Genomic DNA, 21,190 nt, shown 5'->3' with positions numbered 1-21,190 from the left:
ATATCCTGCCTGTTTGGCCCTGTCCGGGGGTATCATCGGATGGGGCCACAGTGTCTCCTGACCCCTACTGTCTCAGCCTCCAGTATTTATGCTGCAGTAGTTTATGTGTTGGGGGGCTAGGGTTAGCCTGTTATATCTGGAGTATTTCTCCTGTCTTATCCAGTGTCCTGTGTGAATATAAGTATGCTGTCTCTAATTCTCTTTCTTTCTCTCTCTCGGAGGACCTGAGCCCTAGGACCATGCCTCAGGACTACCTGGCATGATGACTCCTTGCTGTCCCCAGTCCACCTGGCCGTGCTGACTTGTTGCACCGTCGACAACCACTGTGATTACTATTATTTGACCATGCTGGTCATTTATGAACATTTGAAAATCTTGGCCATGTTGTTATAATCTCAACCCGGCACAGCCAGAAGAGGACTGGCCACCCCTCATAGCCTTGGTTTTGGCCTTTTTCGGGAGTTTTTCCTAGCCACTGTGCTTCTACACCTGCATTGCTTGCTGTTTGGGGTTTTAGGCTGGTTCTGTGTACAGCACTGAGATATCAGCTGATGTAAGAAGGGCTATATAAATACATTTGATTTGTAGCGAATGGAGGACGCTATTCCCGTGGTTAATCTTCATGCCATCCTGTTGTAAAGAGAAGCAATGTGCTTAATATTAGAAAAGTTGAGAAATAAATATGGTAGGCATCGCTTATAGAAAGCTGATGGAATCCTGCTCTTTTTAAGAGGCCATCACTCTGTTTTCTCATGCAATGAATTGCATAACCTATAGAAATGTTGCGCAACATGAGATCTCATGAAGTTTTTGATTCGATTTTTGATCATATTTGCATTGATGTCAGAGTGATTAGAGGGACAATATAGTGCTGAGTACCAGGTAGTTTGCACGTTTGGTAGGGGGGACTAAAATGGGGGGACTATGTACAAAAAGTGCTGTAATTTGGAAACAGTTCCTCCGATATGAATGAAAATACCCTCAAATTAAAGCTGACAGTATGCACTTTAACCTACTTTTCTTTGTATCATTTCAAATCCAAAGTGCTGGAGTAGAGAGCCAAAACAAGAAAACATTTGTCACTGTCCCAATACTTTTGGAGCTCACTCCTTCACCAAATGGCCCTTCCACTGACCGTTCCCTGTGTCCTTTTGTTGAAATACCTCTAATTTCCCTGAACTGAATCTTGTCACTTTTCTCAGTTTGAGGGTAATGCGTGGAAAATAAATACACCGCTTCCTTACGTTACCCTCTCCCATGGTACTTGGCCAAAAGCACATTTCTCCATCATGAGTAATTCCAGGCAACCCAGCTGTTGTCAAATGGAGGCTGGGAGAGTGGTGATGGACTGTGAGACCAGTGTTGTGACTTAGACTTGGGTGCAGTAAGAATGACCTCATCTAGCTCAACCAACGGCATTTTTAAAAATTGAACCTTTATTTAACTAGGAAAGTCAGTTAAGAACAAATTCTTAATTACAATGACGGCCTACCGGGGAACAGTGGGTTAACTGCCTTGTTGAGGGATAGAACGACAGATTTTTACCTTGTCAGCTCTGGGATTCGATCCAACCTTTATGGTTACTGGCCCAACGCTCTAACCACTAGGCTAACTGCCTCCCCTATTGGGAAACAGTTTTCCACGATTCCTGTTTTATTTTGAGGACTGCCTTTTGATGAAACAACCCATCCCCATGTTGTGGGAAAAACTCTGGGAGCTTGCTTCCAAGTGAACAGACTGCCATAATGATGGATTCTGGGTCTGTTTGTATCAAGTGTCTCAGAGTAGGAGTGCTGATCTAGTATCAAGTCCCCCTTTCCACGTGATGGATTCTGACTCCTAAACTTGGAATAGTGTTAATTATCAGGTATACAATTGAAATATTGAGTGCTATGTTCTAGAGGGTCTACACTAGAAGTTAATGGTTATCCGTAGGAGGAATGTATACGGTAGAGGCAATTAAGCTTGGAATGTACTGAGTGCAGGGAAGACGATCATATGTTGGCAGGCACTGATAAGGGTGGATAGCTGTGGATTAGTGAGGAAGGGGGTCGAGGTCAGGTCACATTAAGAGAGAAGGAACAGTTTACTGACCGTATCACTTAACTTCCTGCCTAGTAATAAAGATGTCATGTTTAGAGAGAAGGAGGAGACGCCACCCAAATTGGGGTATATATATATTACCACTTGTGTGAATATTTATTTTGTCTTTTGCAGCTGTATTGACCCAATGGGTGAATACACTTGGTTTAAGCTTTACTAATTGTCTGTGAGTTTAAATTTTAGAAATGAAATTAAAATTTAGAAATGAACACATGTAATATTATTCCTTTTGATCTAAGAGTCAAGACAGCAGGTCTCTGAAGTACGTTTTCTCCTCTAATACTAAGGCATTGCACCGGCCTCAGTGTGTCGGCTCAACATTAATAACAGCGACTTTCGAATTAGAATATTGGAGGAGACTCTATGACAAAGTACTTCACAGCATTTCCAGGAATCTTAAATAACATTTTCTGCAATAAGAACGATTCAACTCACCGCTTTAGCTCGAATGTCGTAGCCACACTGGGTGTTAATGACATCCTCCTACAATACAAAAGAGAGGATATTTATAAACGGTATATTCACAGCATTCGCCTAATTGACTCAATACCAAACCTGCGACAAGTTTGCAAACAGTAGATAGAAATGGATGCAGGGCCTGCTAAGTGAGAGGATGGTTTAAAACTGGGGTTATTAGTGAGCTTGATATAGGCATATGTACAGTGGGGAGAACAAGTATTTGATACACTGCCGATTTTGCACGTTTTCCTACTTACAAAGCATGTAGAGGTCTGTAATTTCCAGAAAATCACATTGTATGATTTTTAAGTAATTAATTTGCATTTTATTGCATGACATAAGTATTTGATACATCAGAAAAGCAGAACTTAATATTTGGTACAGAAACCTTTGTTTGCAATTACAGAGATCATACGTTTCCTGTAGTTCTTGACAAGGTTTGCACACACTGCAGCAGGGATTTTGGCCCACTCCTCCATACAGACCTTCTCCAGATCCTTCAGGTTTCGGGGCTGTCGCTGGGCAATACGTACTTTCAGCTCTCTCTAAAGATTTTCTATTGGGTTTAGGTCTGGAGACTGGCTAGGCCACTCCAGGACCTTGAGATGCTTCTTACGGAGCCACTCCTTAGTTGCCCTGGCTGTGTGTTTTGGGTCGTTGTCATGCTGGAAGACCCAGCCACGACCCATCTTCAATGCTCTTACTGAGGGAAGGAGGTTGTTGGCCAAGATCTCGCGATACATGGCCCCATCCATCCCCCCTCAATACGGTGCAGTCGTCCGGTCCCCTTTGCAGAAAAGCATCCCCAAAGAATGATGTTTCCACCTCCATGCTTCACGGTTGGGATGGTGCTCTTGGGCTTGTACTCATCCTTCTTCTTCCTCCAAACACAGCGAGTGGAGTTTAGACCAAAAAGCTCTATTTTTGCCTCATCAGACCACATGACCTTCTCCCATTCCTCCTCTGGATCAACCAGATAGTCATTGGCAAACTTCAGGCGGGCCAGGACATGCGCTGGCTTGAGCAGGGGGACCTTGCGTGCGCTGCAGGATTTTAATCCATGACGGCGTTGTAACGTTTGTCTAAGTCGTCCTCCTCATCGGACGAGGAGAGGCGAGAAGGATCGGACCAATATGCAGAGTGGTAAGTGCTCATGATGATTTATTAAAACCGAACTGAACACTGAAATACAAAAACAATAAACGATGTGCAGAAAACCGAAACAGTACCGTGTGGTGAAAAAACACTAACACGGCAACTAACACCCACCAACCAAACGTGAAACCCCAGCTGCACTAAGTATGATTCTCAATCAGGGACAACGATTGACAGCTGCCTCTGATTGAGAATCATACCAGGCCGAACCCAAAATCCCAACATAGAAAACACACATAGACAACCCACCCCAACTCACGCCCTGACCATACTAAATACATACAAAATAAGGGAAAATAAGGTCAGGAACGTGACAGGCGTATTGTGTTACTAATGGTTTTCTTTGAGACTGTGGTCCCAGCTCTCTTCAGGTCATTGACCAGGTCCTACCGTGTAGTTCTGGGCTGATCCCTCACCTTCCTCATGATCATTGATGCCCCACGAGGTGAGATCTTGCATGGAGCCCCAGACCGAGGGTGATTGACCGTCATCTTGAACTTCTTCCATTTTCTAATAATTGCGCCAACAGTTGTTGCCTTCTCACCAAGCTGCTTGCCTATTGTCCTGTAGCCCATCCCAGCCTTGTGCAGGTCTACAATTTTATCCCTGATGTCCTTACACAGCTCTCTGGTCTTGGCCATTGTGGAGAGGTTGGAGTCTGTTTGATTGAGTGTGTGGACAGGTGTCTTTTATACAGGTAACGAGTTCAAACAGGTGCAGTTAATACAGGTAATGAGTGGAGAACAGGAGGGCTTCTTAAAGAAAAACTAACAGGTCTGTTATTAAGCTGATCCACCCCTAAAAAAAAAAAAAAAAAAAGACCAAGCAAAGAGAAACAAAGAGAAATGACAGTCCATCATTACTTTAAGACATGAAGGTCAGTCAATCCGTAAGGTTTCAGGGACTTTGGGGGTTTGTTCATGTGCAGTTGCAGAGACCATCACGCGCTATGATGAAACTGGCTCTCATGAGGACCGCCACAGGAAAGGGTTGCCTCTGCTGCAGAGGATGGGTTCATTACCAGCCTCAGAAATTGCAGCCCAGCTAAGCATTGCAATTCTACAGACAAAGGAATTCTCCGGTTGGAACATTATTTATAAAAATAATAAAATAAATAAATAAAAAAACAGGTCTGTGAGAGCCGGAATTGTTACTGGTTGGTAGGTGATCAAATACTTATGTCATGCAATAAAATGCAAATGAATTACTTAAAAATCATACAATATGATTTTCTGTTTTAGATTCAGTCTCTCACAGTTGAAGTGTACCTATGATAAAAATTACAGACCTCTACATGCTTTGTAAGTAGGAAAACCTGCAAAATCGGCAGTGTATCAAATACTTGTTCTCCCCACTGTATATTGACCTGTATAGTGAGCCAAACCATTAGTTATTTTTCAAATATCATGGATAATGTCAAGGACTTATATTTTGTATGTGCATGTAGGCAAAGAAATGTAATTTGAAGCTACATGCCATCTGGTCTTGTTGCATGCTAAAAAAAAATGTATTTCATCATAAACATCTTCAAATAAGGCTCAGCTAGGGTTATGTAGCCTATTTGTATGCCGTTTGGCTGTAGTATGAGTGACTTCTGTGCAGCACAGGCTAGTTGTGTCCCTCCTTGTGTGTGTTGTATGAGTATGATTTATGGTGATGTGAAGTTAGCCACTGTGAAACGTTAGCCCCTTAAAAAGGGATATGAGCTAAGATAGAAACACTGCCATCTAGCCAGTGCTTTTGACAGAGAGAGATTATGACATGGCTTCTGACTAGTCACAGAGAAACAACTAGGAAGGTATTGAGCTTTAACCTACAGACTCTGCTAAGTGTGCTCGCAGGCCACTTTACTATTTCAAGTGTATTGGTATTAGAATGGAACATTTTGATAACTCTTCCAAATTAGTTTTTGCAATTGCACTAGCGAAGTACTGACTGATCAACTACAACAAAAGCTGTCTGTACCTCAGAGGATACTGGGTATAGTTCAGTGAAGTGAGAGTGGTGAGAGAACACGTACTGCCGGGTCTTTGGTGCAGCATGAAAAGGGCACTCCGCACTTCTCGCGACTTGGGTTGGAATCAGTGCAGTTGAAGTAGATGTTCAAGTTCCAGTCATCTGCCCCAAAGGCTCCACAACACTCCCACTGGAAAGGCCAAAGAGACAGAACAACATCCCGTTCAGACATCAACAACCTCTTCAAAGGGATATTCAGTGTCTTTTTTTATTTTTACCCATCTACCATTAGGTGATCTCTTTGCAAGGCATTGGAAAACCTCCCTGGTGTTTGCAGTTGAATCTGTGTTTGAAATTCACTGCTCGACTGAGGGACCTTACAGATAATTTGTTAACTTTGTTAACTTGTTCAGCACATTTCCTGTCCTGAACTTATTTAGGTATTTCAGCTTTTAATTTTGTATTAATTTGTACAAAAAACATAATTCCACTTTGACATTATGGGGTGTTGTGCGTAGGCCTGTGAAACAAAATCTCAATTGAATCCATTTTAAATTCAAGCTGTAACACAGCAAAATGTGTAAAAGGTCAAGGAGTGTGAATACTTTTTAAAGGCACTGGAGTTTTTTCTAGGTTTTCTCTCTCAAAATCACACTTTTTTTTAAATTATATATAACAAAAATTGGATGTTCTAATTCCAGTAATGCTTAAACCATATCAGGAGACCATTTTTGGATGTCTGTGAAATTTTTGATGCCTGTGAAATCTATAAAACCTATTTTTTGGAGGGTGCAGAGGAACTGATCATTTGGCTCGTGGTGTTTCTGTACTGTAGACCTATAACAATGTTAGGAGCTGATGGTGGACTATAGGAAAAGGAGGGCCGAACAGGCCCCCATTAACATCGATGGGGCTGTAGTGGAGCGGGTCGAGAGTTTCAAGTTCCTTGGTGTCCACATCACCAACTAACTTTCATGGCCCAAACACACCAAGACAGCTGTGTAGAGGGCAAGAGACTGAAAAGATTTGGCATGGGTCCCCAGATCCTCAAAAAGTTCTATAGCTGCACCATCGAGCGCATCCTAACCAGTTGCATCACCGTCTGGTATGGCAACTGCTCGGCATCTGACCGTAAGGCGCTACAGAGGGTAGTGCGTATGGTCCAGTACATCACTGGGGCCAAGCTTCCTGAAACCCAGGACCCAAAACCAGGCAGTGTCAGAGGAAGGCCCCCCAAAAAATTCAAAAAAAGACTCCAGTCACCCAAGTCATAGACTGTTCTCTCTGCTACCACACGGCAAGCAGTACCGGAGCGCCAAGTTCCCCTTTGTTTTTACACTGTTGCTACTCGCTGTTTATTTTTTTTATTTTTTTTTATTTAACCGTTATTTTACCAGGTAAGTTGACTGAGAACACGTTCTCATTTGCAGCAACGACCTGGGGAATAGTTACAGGGGAGAGGAGGGGGATGAATGAGCCAATTGTAAACTGGGGATTATTAGGTGACCATGATGGTTTGAGGGCCAGATTGGGAATTTAGCCAGGACACCGGGGTTAACACCCCTACTCTTACGATAAGTGCTTATTAGCTATGCATAGTCACCTTACAAATTACATCAACTAACCTGTACCCCCGCACATTGACTCGGTACCGGTACCCCCTGTATATAGCCTCGCTATTGTTATGTAATTTTCTTGTGTTACTTTTTGACTTTATTATATATTTTTTGACTTTAGTTAATTTAGTAAATATTTTCTTAACTCTATTTCTTGAACTGCACTGTTGGTTAAGTAAGCATTTCACGGTAAGGTTTACACCTGTACACCTGTATTCGATGCATGTGACAAATAACATTTGATTTGAATGTAGGCCCACAGTCTATGGCAGCTCGCCCGTTAGGGAATTAGGGCCGTGCCCCACTTTTGATTGGTCCCCCAAAAATAAAAATAAAGTTATATTTTTAAATAAAAATAGATTATTATATAATTCATGGATTATGTTTAAAATTCTCATAAAGTGTAGTAAATGTTCAAAACAAGATGTTGAGCTACTCTGCACCTCAGTGACTGCCAGCAGTAGCAGCTTCGCCTCTGTGGGCGCCAGCTATTTGCCAGCTATTTTGCCAGCTATTTGCTATGAGGGGGAACTACCCCGGATTGTATTACAAAGCACCGGGTGTATCACAAAGCATGATCAATTAGTCATGATCAATTAGCCAGCTACAGTAATCTTGAGAAACAGTTTGATGTTTATGTCAGTCTTTCTAAACTAATATGAAAGTTAACTGGCTAGCGAATCATGCTTTGTGACATTGTTAGCTATCTATCCCCAGTTACATCATGTGTTTTCACTTATTGCATCTGCATGCTTGTTGCGTTCTCCCTGGTGCACTTGTTCGTTCGTGAGCTGGCTGCTCGTTCTAAATAGTACAATCTAATCTGTTCAAAAAAGCGTCAGCATGTGCAGCAGTGGTCATTCGGTTTCTGACATACAAAAGTGAAACAGGTGGATTTATACTGTTGTTCAAATGCACAGATCACTTCATACAGTATATATTTTCGAAGAAAATACCGGTAGTTAAACTTTGCATCATGTTTCTGTCATGCTGCTTTGTTGACAACTACCTCGCGCCACGGATATTCAGCCAATAAGCAGGCCGCCGCTGCCCACAGTTGAAGTCAGACGTTTACATACACCTTAGCCAAATACATTTAAACTCAGTTTTTCACAATTCCTGACATTTAATCCTAGTAAAAATTCCCTGTCTTAGGTCATTTAGGATCACCACTTTATTTTAAGAATGTGAAATGTCAGAATAATAGTAGAGAGAATTATTTATTTAAAGCTTTTATTTCTTTCATCACATTCCCAGTGGGTCAGAAGTTTACACATACAACTATTTTTTTTCTCATCAATCTACACACAATACACCATAATGACGAAGCAAAAACAGGTTTTTAGAAATGTTTTCAAATGTATTAAATAAAAAACTTTAAATGGAAGAAGTTTGGAACCACCAAGACTCTTCCTAGAGCTGACTGCCCGGCCAAACTGAGCACTCGGGGGAGACGGGCCTTGTTCAGGGAGGTGACCTTGGTCAGAGTTCCTCTGTGGAGATGGGAGAACCTTCCAGAAGGACAACCATCTCTGCAGCACTCCAACAATCAAGCCTTTATGGTCGAGTGGCCAGACAGAAGCAACTCCTCGGTAAAAAGGCACAGGACAGCCCTCTTGGAGTTTCCTAAAAGGCACCTAAAGGACTAGGACCATGAGAAACAAGGTTCTCTGGTCTGATGAAACCAAGATTGAACTCATTGGCCTGAATGCCAAGCATTACGTCTGGAGGAAACCTGGCACCATCGCTACAGTTAAGTATGGTGGTGGCAGCATCATGCTGTGGGGATGATTTTCAGAGGCAGGCCCTGGGAGACTAGTCAGGATCGAGGGAAAGATGAACAGAGCAAAGCACAGAGAGATCCTTGATGAAAACCTGTTCCAGAGCGCTCAGGACCTTAGACTGGGGCGAAGGTTAATCTTCCAACAGGACAACGACCCTAAGCACACAACCAATCAACGCAGGAGTGGCTTCAGGACAAGTCCCTGAATGTCCTTGAGTGGCCCAGCCAGAGCCCGGACTTGAACGCGATCGAACATCTCTGGAGAGACCTGAAAATAGCTGTGCAGCGACACTCCCCATCCAACCTGACAGAGCTTGAGAGGATCTGCAAAAAAGAATGGGAGAAACTCCCCAAATACAGGTGTGCCAAGCTTGTAGCGTCATACCCAAAAAGACTCATCTGTAACCGCTGCCAACGGTGCTTCAACAAAGTACTGAGTAAAAGGTCTGAATACTTATGTAAATGTGATATTTCAGTATTTTATTTTTTATAAATTAGCAAAAATGTATAAAAACCTGTTTTTGCTTTGTTATTATGGGGTATTGTGTGTAGATTGATGAGGGAATTACAATTTTTTTAATCCATTTTAGAAAAAGGCTGTAACGTAACAAAATGTGGAAAAAGTCAAGGGTTCTGAATACTTTCCAAAGGAACTGTACCTGCGTATAGCTCTCACTACACCACTGGGTGCACCAGTAAATTATTAATCTTATCACACAGAAAGACAGTTCTGAAAAGATAACTGCTCTTACGTATTCTTGGGTGAAATCTATGAGATTCTGCAGGTCAATGTCATCCCGGTACGCCCGGATGTTGTTGTTGATAAAGAAGTTGAGCTGGTCCTTGATCCAGTCCTTGAAGACGAAGGCCAAGACTCCAGCTGTCAGCTCCAGGAAGAAGATGATCCCCAGGAACACGGAGAACTGGAACAGAGCAATGTTGGCCAACACTTAATATGGGATACCCAGCGAGAAAATTGGTTCAAATTACTTATGATCAGGTGGTATACTGGTTTGCAACAGGACGTTTTGTAAATTATTTTCTATTTAAAAATGTGTGTGGCCCATCACCCCTCTTCGGAGGACAAAAATAAATATTTTTTTTTTGTTACATGTACATTCTACACACGTTTTACATATATGGCACTTTTTTCACACAAGTTACATAGCAAGAATATAGTTATTTGATATACAGTTGAAGTCACTAATTTAAGAATGTGAAATTTCAGAATAATTGTAGAGAGAATGATTTATTTCAGCTTTTATTTATTTCATCACATTCCCAGTGAGTCAGAAGTTTACATACACTCAATTAATATTTGGTAGCATTGCCTTTAAAAATGTTTTAACTTGGGTCAAATGATTCAGGTAGCCTTCCACAATAAGTTGGGTGAATTTTGGCCCATTCCTCCTGACAGAGCTGGTGTAACTGAGTCAGGTTTGTAGGCCTCCTTGCTCGCACACGCTTTTTCAGTTCTGCCCACAACTTTTCTACGGGATTGAGGTCAGGGCTTTGTGATGGCCACTCCGATTCCTTGACTTTGTTGTCCTTAAGCCATTTTGCCACAACTTTGGAAGTATGCTTGGGGTCATTGTCCATTTGGAAGATACATTTGCGATCAAGCTTTAACTTCCTGACTGATGTCTTGAGATGTTGCTTCAATATATCCACATAATTGTCCTTCCTCATGATGCCATCTATTTTGTGAAGTGCACCAGTCCTTCCTGCAGCAAAGCACCCCCACAACATGATGCTGCCACTCCCGTGCTTCACAGTTGGGATGGTGTTCTTCGGCTTGCAAGCCTCCCCCTTTTTCCTCCAAACATAAATGGTCATTATGGCCAAACAGTTCTATTTTTGTTTCATCAGATCTTTGTCCCCATGTGCAGTTGCAAACCGTAGTCTGGCTTTTTTATGGCGGTTTTGGAGCAGTGGCTTCTTCCTTGCTGAGCAGCCTTTCAGGTTATGTCGACATAGGACTTGTTTGACTGTGGATATATACTTTTGTACCTGTTTCCTCCAGCATCTTCACAAGGTCCTTTGCAGCTGCTCTGGGATTGATTTGCACTTTTCGCCCCAAAGTACATTCGTCTCTATGAGTGGTATGACGGCTGCGTGGTCCCATGGTGTTAATACGTGCGTACTATTGTTTGTACAGATGAACGTGGTACCTTCAGGCATTTGGAAATTGCTCCCAAGGATGAACCAAACTTGTGGAGGTCTACAATTTTTTCTTTTTCTGAGGTCTTGGCTGATTTCTTTAGATTTTCCCATGATGTCAAGTAAAGAGGCACTGAGTTTGAAAGTAGGCCTTGAAATACATCCACTGGTACACCTCCAATTGACTCAAATTATGTCAATTAGCCTATCAGAAGTTTCTAAAGCCATGACATAATTTTCTGGAATTTTCCAAGCTGTTTAAAGGCTCAGTCAACTTAGTGTGTGTAAACTTCTGACCCACTAGAATTGTGATACAGTGAATTATACGTGAAATAATCTGTCTGTAAACAATTGCTGGAAAGATTACTTGTGTCATGCACGAAGTAGATTTCCTAATCGACTTGCCAAAACTATAGTTTGTTAACAAGAAATTTGTGGAGTGGTTGAAAAAAGAGTTTCAATGTCTCCAATCTAACTGTATGTAAACTTCCGACTTCAACTGTACATTATATCTGGATAGATTGTGTTTAAGTACTTTCGGTAAACGTTATATATCGTGTTTTCAGTCATAACTATTATAGAATATGAGCTTTTAAACCCACCCCTCAGCCCATCCCACCTATATCCGTAAACCACCCTCTTATGATTTCCATGTGCCATATATTTGTCAACTGTGCTGTTTCACATAAATTCTGAACCTTTCTAAATTGCACAGTATCTACAGATTGTAAGTTAAATATGAATATTTCCAATAAAAGTATTATTATATTGTTGACTGATTTCCTATGGCTTTCCAAATCTCCCAACAGTGCTAAACACCTTTTTAGCAACCAGAAAAACATGTCCTTTAACTGGTTGTTATCTGACTTGGATATGACATCATGAAAAAATGTGGTCTCTACAACCAGAAAAACAGTTTACAGCCAGGACTTGAAGTCATTATTTTTTAGCATTCCAAATGTTTCCCACTGGATCGAAGCATATCACAGTATATGTGTCAAGCCCTGACCTGAGACATCTCCGTTTTCTTTATATTTTGGTTAGGTCAGGGTGTGACTAGGGTGGGTACGCTATTTTTTGTATTGTCTAGGGGTTTTGTATTGTCTAGTGTTTTTGTATGTCTAGGGTTTTTGTATGTCTAGGGTTTTGTAGGTCTAGGTGATTTGTATGTTTATGGTGGCCTGATATGGTTCCCAATCAGAGGCAGCTGTTTATCGTTGTCTCTGATTGGGGATCATATTTAGGTAGCCATTTCCCTTAAATCTTATTTTATGTTTAGTTGCCTGTTCTGCACTATTCATATAGCTTCACGTTTAGTTCGTTTTGTTGTTTTGTTAGTTTGTTCAGTGTTCTTTCTTTAATAAAAGAAGAATGTACGCATACCACGCTGCACCTTGGTCCGATCTTTATGACGAACGTGACAATATGAAACATGAACAAACGCTACATATTTGTAGATAAAGCAACTGAACTAACCAACACTGCCAGCCAAATATATTATGCAAACACATTAGTAATCACATTGTTGTTTTCAAGCTTTCTACTTTCAGCTACCCCCTCCATCACCCAGTTCAAGAGAGAGAATGAATCCATTCTGGACCTCTAACAATTCATTGCCAATCCATTCAACATTCCATTGACATTTTATAATAGAGCTCTTCTAAGATGTTGACTTGGTTTATAAGACTCAATATAAAGCTTTTTGTCATAAACCTAAAAAACCCTTTCATCTACACTCTTTGAAAAAAGGCTTCCAAAAGGGTTCTTCGGCTGTCCCCATAGGATAAACATTTTTGGTTTCAGGTAGAAGCCTTTTGAGTTCCATGTAAAATCCTCTGTGGAAAGGGTTCTACCTGGAACCCAAGGGTTCTTCAAAGGGTTCTCCTATGGGGACAGCCGAAGAACCCTTTTAGGTTCTAGATAACACCTTTTTTCTAAGAGTGTACCCCATTTCTATCAAAGGACCACCAATCCCCAGGGGGAAAAATGTTTCTGGTTATTAAACTGGTTTTCTGCTTGAGAAGTCATCATATAACCAGATTACAACCAAATGGTCTCTGTTACCCAAGGTCTCTTTCATGACGACATCAAGAAGTCATGGGAAAGAGGTCATATTTTGGTTGATATTACAACCTGAAGACATTATTTTCTGGATGTTATAAAAATATGTTAACAAAACGCCCTTATACAAACTGACATAACCATGACTTCATAAAATACATCACAATGTAATAAAGAAGTCATTAAGACATAATTGCGAGCAATAATTCACCAGTCCAAACAACAAAAAACACACACTTGCTCCATAAAGCTGTGTGCTCTGGTTTAGTACACACATTAGAGTTGCCCTTTAATTGCTTGGTAGGGTAGGGTTCAAGTATTGACAGGGGGAGGAAAAATACTTCCAATGTTATGTCATATCAATGTAAAATATAATGCTCTCGAATAAAAAGGAGAACATACAAACTTGAGAAGGAAAGAGTTCTCCCTCAGTGCTCCGATACAACCAGCAAAGCCAAGGATAAACATAACTCCTCCCACCACCAGGAAGAGCCAGACGGGGTCAAAGCCCCCCAGGTCTGTGATGGACGAGATGTTGGAGAGCACACCCTGGAGGGGAAGAGGGGGGGGGGATCACTAGATATAATTGACTCTGAATAAACTATTCATAACTATTCATGAGTCAATCATGTCAACTGTTTTATAGAGTTTGAAACACAAAGCTTGAGCAGTGGAGACATACTAAAATGATTCCACTCTAGGATTCTCATGACAAAGACACAAGCATACAGTATATTGTACAAGGGCTCACTCATGCACGCACGCACAAATCCACACCCGGATATGTACACGCACACACATATATGCATGCACACACACACCGCCTTCATGACAGCTTAGAAATATGAGCCAAAAGAGGAGCAAACACAATGAAAAAATTGGCATCCCTCATAAATACAAATGAACCTGTGAATGTGTCCAATCCATTCAGGGGTCATTGTGAAGTCATGCTTACCACTGGAACACTCCAGTGTTTTTACTTTTTTTTAAACAGAAATAAATCACATGCAGGGCAGATGGGTGTGGAACACTATTAACATGGGTCAGTCTCGCCATAGACTTATAAACCTGTGATCTATTAATATGACATATGATACTTCTTTATTGGTAGAACAGAAATACTAAATAACACTAGGATCTCTTCAGTAACACTTTACTTAAAGCCTGCAAGCATAATGCTTTATAACTTGTTATAAGCATGTATATGAGCCTTTATAATGTCTTATAAACAGGCTTATAATGTCGAAAGTCTATGTATGAACATTTCAACTAACTCAAATTGTGGTATGTAGTCTGGATCATTATTAAATAATTATAAGACATTATGCTCAAAAAGTCTTACAATGCATTATAAATGCATCATAATGCACTATACCTGCAGACACTTGCAAAGTGTTACAAATTCTTTGAGCAGTCAGCTAGCAGATCATTAGTTATCTAATGATACAGGACACCCAGGGATCTCAGCTGGACTCACCTTCTCGCTCCATGCCCAAAGCCCTATGCCAAGGAACGCCACTCCAAGTAACTGTGAACAGACAGACAGACAAGTATTTTAGATATGAGTTACTAATATAAAACTAAAGACATGCTCTCTGGCTTATTGACTGAGTTGTGCATGAGGAAAATTATTCCACCATAAAATCAACCATCAAGACATGAGAAATGTACTGAAAGTTGTTGAGGTTAACGTCAACCAATTATTTCTCATATGTAGGAGGATTCCTCAAATGTTCCAGACAGGAATTTAGAACTGCCATAACTCTATGGAGTGGGACTAAAATGCAAAATTGTGTAACCCTGAAATAATGTGAGCAAAAATATTACAGAACAATAGCCTCCTGCATTTCCATCAATGCATACTACCAACACCCCTAAAAGCTATTGATGAGGGAAAACAGATCTTAGACCAGGCTAGATTAGGCCTTGACTAGTTCTGGACTAAAGAACACGTTAAGGGCCAGTTTCCTTTCCTTAAGCCTAGTGCTGGACTAAAAACCATGTTCAAATTGAGATCGTCAATAGAAAATTATTATTAGTCAAAAGGGCATATATTCGGGAAACTGGCCCAGAATCTCAAGATAGAAAGCGCTTTTTAGTCCAGGACTATGCTTACTTGTGTCCGGTGAACCTGCCTATAGGTTTTATATCAATGGATCTACATCCTTACAGCAGAAGTCAATTAGATTTGCCTCACAGTGTATTAGAGTGCTGCAGTGTACATTTAACCTGAAGTTCACATCATCTGTCAGGTTATGCTGTACAAGATGTGAGGATCTACAGTACATGAAAATAAATAATTAGCCCCAAATTATATTTATAATTTTTTAAAAGACAAGGATTCCATCAGTAGTCTACTGAATGTAGAATCTAACCTATCAATCAGCACGGGAACATCTTACAATGGAAACAAATGGTAGGCTGTGTCAACAGATATCACAGACTATACCAGGGTATACTGTAGGACTCAAACAATCAATCTGATGTATAATGGTTCACTTCAGAAGACATAGTCGAAACACGTTGCATGCACCATATCTGCATTTGCTTTCTGGTCTTTTTGGAGTGTATTGATGGTAAAAATTATATAACGTGTTACAACGTCAATACATTTGTATTTACATGTATACTCTATCTATTTTAGATATACTGTAGATGTAATTCATGCCCCCTAATCCTTTAGTACCACTCAAACTATTGTCACTTCAGTGAGGGTAATTGGCAATCATGCATTTTGGGTCCCACTTTACATTGCCCCTTAGGATAGATTTGAGTAGAATAGATACACTATTGTCCATTTCATAATAAACTGAAATTTGTATACTGTATATCTCAACCTGCTCCAATATACTGTATATATACACACATGTTGAGAGGTGCAGTGTCAGCCACAGAGCTGGAGAGCAGTTTAAGTGTAAATGCCTTGCTCAGATGCACAAATGCAGTTGATGGTACCTGCCAGTATACTTCCCAGTTCAGTTGCCACTTTTTTACCCCTTTTTTTTTTAACGCCTGACCCAAGGCTTTGTCACGTTCGTCGTAGTGAGGAGACCAAGGCGCAGCGTGATATGAATACATACTTTTTAAATTAACGAATAACCACTAAACAAACTAACAAAATAACAAAACGAACGTGAAGCTATATTATAACAAGTGCTGACATGCAACTACATATAGACAATAACCCCCCCCTAAAAAGATTTAGATGCCCTATTGTAAAGTGGTTGTTCCACTGGATATCATAAGGTGAATGCAACAATTTGTAAGTCGCTCTGGATAAGAGCGTCTGCTAAAATGACTTAAATGTAAATGTAAATATGCCTAGACTACACACACACACCTAGACATACAAAAACCCTAGACAAAACAAAACAATCATACCCACCCTCGTCACACCCTGACCTGACCAAAATAATACAGAAAACATAGAATACTAAGGTCAGGGCGTGACAGGCTTGAACCAGCAATCCTCCAGTTACTGGTCCAACTAGGCAACCTGCCGCCATGGTAGGCAGGCACAATGAAATTACCGTAGAGAAAAATATTAATATGATAATAGAGTATTGTGACGGTAGACTACAACTTGAGTAATTACATGTTAACATTACATTTCAAATGTTGCATGTTGCAAACATGTACGTTGAAAACGTTGGTAAACCTACCGATACTGCAGTTACACTGTAGCCTACCTACACTCACCTGCCAGTTTATTAGGTACACCCATCTAGTACTGGGTTGGACCCCCGTTGCCGCCAGATCAGCTGGCATTCTTCGGGGCATGGATTCTACAAGTCGGAAACGTTCCACAGGGATGTTGGTCCGTGCTGACACGATGGCATCATGCAGTTGCTGCAGATTGGACAGCGGTACACCACCACCACTAGCCTGTGCCGTTGACACCAGGCAGGATGGGTCCATGGAATCATGCTACTTACACCAAATCCTGACTCTGCCATCAGCATGACGCAACAGAAACCACGATTCATAGGACCATGCAATGTTTTTCTACTCCTCAATTGTCCAGTGTTGGTGATGGCGTGCCAACTGGAGCCGCTTCTTCTTGTTTTTAGCTGATAGGAGTGGAACCCCGGTGTGGTCGTCTGCTGCAATAGCCCATCCGTGACAAGGATCAAAGAGTTGTGCGTTCCGAGATGCCATTCTGCACACCACTGTTGTACTGCACTGTTATTTGTCTGTTTGTGGCCCGCCTGTTAGCTTGCACGATTCTTGCAATTCTCCTTCAACCTCTCTCATCAACAAGCTGTTTTTGCGCACAGGACTGCCGCTGACTGGATGTCTTGTGTTTGTCACACCATTCTCAGTAAACCCTAGACACTGTCGTGCGCGAAAAGCCCAGGAGGACGGCCATTTCTGAAATACTGGATCCAGAGCTCCTGGCATTGACATACCACGCTCAAAGTTGCTTGTTCTGCCCATTCTAATGTTCAATCCAACAGTAACTGAATGCTTTATATAGCAAGCCACGGCCACTTGACTCACTGTCTGTAGGAGCAATCAATTTTCATGTACCTAATAAACTGGCCGGTGATTGTATATCTACTCTAGGCCATAATTACATATAGGCCCCTATGCAGTATGGCTATAGGGTTCAGTGGAGAATGCAATTAATTTTCACAGATTTGGAGGTTTTTCACAGATTTGGAGGCAAGGCCTCAGTTCATGCATTCTACAGCCTACTGACAATTGATTAGATGTATGGCCAGAAGGAAACAATGTATGAGATAAAGTAGTTATTTTTCTCAATAGCCTGCATGTTGACATAATTGTCATGGACAGTGATGTTGCCAACTTTCTCACTACCAAATAAGGGACAAAAGGTGGCGTGTCAGTGCACGGTGCCACGGAGGTGTGGGTATGGTGTTGTGTGAATGAATATACAGTGTATATTCATATTCTTATTCAATGGGAAAGGCAAAGCATTTTTATATTCCATTTAGTCTATAGCTTTACTAAAACGGTATCATTATGTAAACTTATGTGAATAAACCTCAAAATAAATGATCAAATAAATCATGGACCTTTACAGCATTTTTTTTTTTTTTTACAATTCAAATGCAAAACAGGAAAAGAGGGGCATGAGTCACTCACCAAGTCTACTTTTTCTATGGATTATTTTTGCTGCTCCTGACTGATTCAAGCAGTCCTTTGATCAGCTCTGTCACAGAGCCTCTGTGCTGCATCTGTTTCTTGAGTCTGACCATTTAATGGTCATCAGAGAAAAAATCCTCTCTACAAAGGCATTTGAGCCTGGCACACTAAGGACAAATGAGACCATCCTGAACATGTTGATCAAGTTGGCTTTCCCTATGGTTTTGGAAAACTGCCACCCACTTCTCACTGGTGGATGTTGTGGTATCTTGTCTGGCTTTCTGTATTTCCTCTCAGCTAGCACAAAACTCTTCAGAGTTGGTCCATACTGACTGTCTCTGTCATTTTGAGGGCAACCACCTGCTCCAGGTCAGTGAAGGAGAGCTCCTCATAGAGGACGATTGGTTTCAGTTTCACCATTACATATTCTGGTGAGAAATCAAACCACTTGTCAATCTATGTAATGACAGTGTCATAGAACTTCAAAGTCCTGTTGCTGCTTGGACCTTTGTGCCGACAGTTGTTTGTCCATCAGCTGCTTGGTCTGGTATACAAAAAAAACTGTCCTGTTTCCTGCTGAAGCGTCTTCATTTTGAACTTTTAGACTTCCTCGTAAACATCTGATGCAGAGCGTTGTTTCCTCCAGCTTTTTTATGAGCAGCTTCAGTTTTTTCTTCATACTCTTCAGTGCCACAGGACAGGGCTTCACATGCCACGATTTAGTCATTTTCCACAGTAGACGTCACGAAGAATGCACCGATATTGCTAGCACATTTAGCTAGCGTGGCCTTCTTGTGTATTTCTGTGGATGCATGCTGAGTTAGGTCATTCTCCCCTCCATGGCCAATTGAGAATTCAAGACGGAATAACGCGGGTTTAACCCACGTCTTGTTTGCTTCCCATTGTTTGTTGTAGCTGCAGTCTTTTCTTTTTTGCAGGTTTATCCATATTTCCTTGATATGCCCAACCGACCGAACAACAACAGACATTACTTTGCAGGAATTGCCGCGTTTACGCTATACTGTGATTGGATGAACATAGGACAAACCAATTTCGCCCAGTATAAGCGACATCCTGGCTAATACGAGACAGTTGGCAAACCTCATTCAATATTATCTGATGTAAACTGCTATAGCTTGCATTTAATTTAAGGAATGCCATGAGCAGTAGGACCTACAGATTTAATGACCAAAAAAATATCAGTATGACGTAATCACATATGGATACTTATAATGACAACGAGCAGCAGGGGGAAAGCTGCCTATATAGGTAGCTTTTATCAAAATAAACCATCATTCTACTATTTCAGTTCAACATTGCTGAACCTACCACCGATTCGGCTATTATTGGGAGTCCCGTACGTTGGTCTCCTGATAAATCACCTATTCAACGTTAATAACCAATAACCTAATGTGCACTGCATTCAAATTTTAATTCGTTCAATTATCTTATTTATTGCATCCCTTGATGTAAGACATAAACAACATTAATGACACACATTCCTTGCCCATTTGCCCCCATATGTGAAATGTAGGCTAGTCTATAAAGCCATGATAGACACTGAAAACGTCATATAGCACACTTACTTACCCAAAATATTATATTGAATCCAAATATGAAATATTTGATATAGCAACTGACTTCATGAGCCTTGACATGCTTTCCGGACATCATTTGGCTCGTATTCACAAATGTCGCCCACCAGAATAGGGTTAAATCATATCCAATCTGGTTTGGTTTCGGCGGATCGTTTCGTAACACCCGCAGTTAACGGTTCAACCAGTAGAAATGCTCTGACAATTGTTCAGCATCTTGCTTCCTCTTTGACATGCGTAGGGTCACAAACTATCTGCTTTAAAACAAATATAGAATGTCGTATCCTATATATATTTTTCCACCATACAGTATGTGAGCCGGACCAGATTAAAACCTTTCGTCATTCGAGTCTAGTCCATGATATAGACATGGCTGTTATTTGATAGACGTGTCCGCCGACCAACGAGAGTTTTTCCTGTCATGACTAGGACGGACTTCCTGCAACACTATATTTATGCTACATTCAAAACAACTGGGAACTCGGAAATTTCCGACTTCCGTGCGTTCAAGACAAATGGGAAAATCGATTTGAACGGTCATCCAACTCTGAATTCCTTTTTCTCGAGCGCCGACTTTCCGACCTGAAGTTCACTGACGTCATGATTTTACCTCGTATTTTTCCGAGTTCCCAGTTATTTTGAAGGCGGCAATAGATCTATACCAAATATGTTTATAACTAACCCAGGATAGATCACAGCCTGTCGTTTCCAGTGGGAACAAATTAGTCATAAAATTAGTCATAGTTGGCAGAACAATTAGGAGGGGGGCAGAGCCAAGCACCAGCTAGCGAGATCCTATTGGCGCATTTTAGTGTAACCGATGTGAAATGGCTAGCTAGTTAGCGGTGGTGCGCGCTAATAGCGTTTCAATCGGTGACGTCACTCGCTCTGAGACCTGAAGTAGTTGCCCCCCCCCCCCAGATTTTGTGTTAAACACTATACAACAAACCTTTCTTTGTGTCCAACAAGCTTTCTCTGCCCTTAACCTTGTTCTGAACACCTCCAATGTGGTTTGGTAAGAAGAATGCCCCTCTCCCCATAAGTGTGATTACTACCTCTGAGGGTTTAGAACTTGAGGTAGTCACCTCATACAAGTACTTGAGAGTATGGCGAGATGGTACACTGTCCTTCTCTCAGCACATATCAAAGCTGCAGACTAAAGTTAAATCTAGACTTGGTTACATTTCACCCCA

The 21,190-nt window shown here is 41.2% G+C and overlaps 1 protein-coding gene across 1 annotated transcript in view; it reads right to left on the bottom strand.

Annotated features, from left to right (window-relative positions):
* LOC129840982 (tetraspanin-5-like) overlaps positions 1 to 20,409 on the bottom strand; it is a 31,555-nt gene extending 11,146 nt beyond the window's left edge. The window contains exons 1-6 of the mRNA XM_055909060.1: positions 19,993 to 20,409; positions 14,771 to 14,821; positions 13,696 to 13,842; positions 9,825 to 9,995; positions 5,738 to 5,863; positions 2,539 to 2,586 (exon numbers count right to left, since the gene is read on the bottom strand). Coding sequence (XP_055765035.1) covers positions 2,539 to 2,586; positions 5,738 to 5,863; positions 9,825 to 9,995; positions 13,696 to 13,842; positions 14,771 to 14,821; positions 19,993 to 20,076 — 627 coding nt within the window. The 5' untranslated portion in view covers positions 20,077 to 20,409. The remainder of the gene's footprint in view (positions 1 to 2,538; positions 2,587 to 5,737; positions 5,864 to 9,824; positions 9,996 to 13,695; positions 13,843 to 14,770; positions 14,822 to 19,992) is intronic.
* Positions 20,410 to 21,190: the final 781 nt, after the last annotated feature.

Source organism: Salvelinus fontinalis, chromosome 42 (genome assembly GCF_029448725.1).
Source record: "Salvelinus fontinalis isolate EN_2023a chromosome 42, ASM2944872v1, whole genome shotgun sequence".
Classification (NCBI taxonomy): domain Eukaryota; kingdom Metazoa; phylum Chordata; class Actinopteri; order Salmoniformes; family Salmonidae; genus Salvelinus; species Salvelinus fontinalis.
The sequence above is the reverse complement of the archived record's forward strand: the minus strand, read 5'-3'. Positions and strand labels throughout refer to the sequence as shown.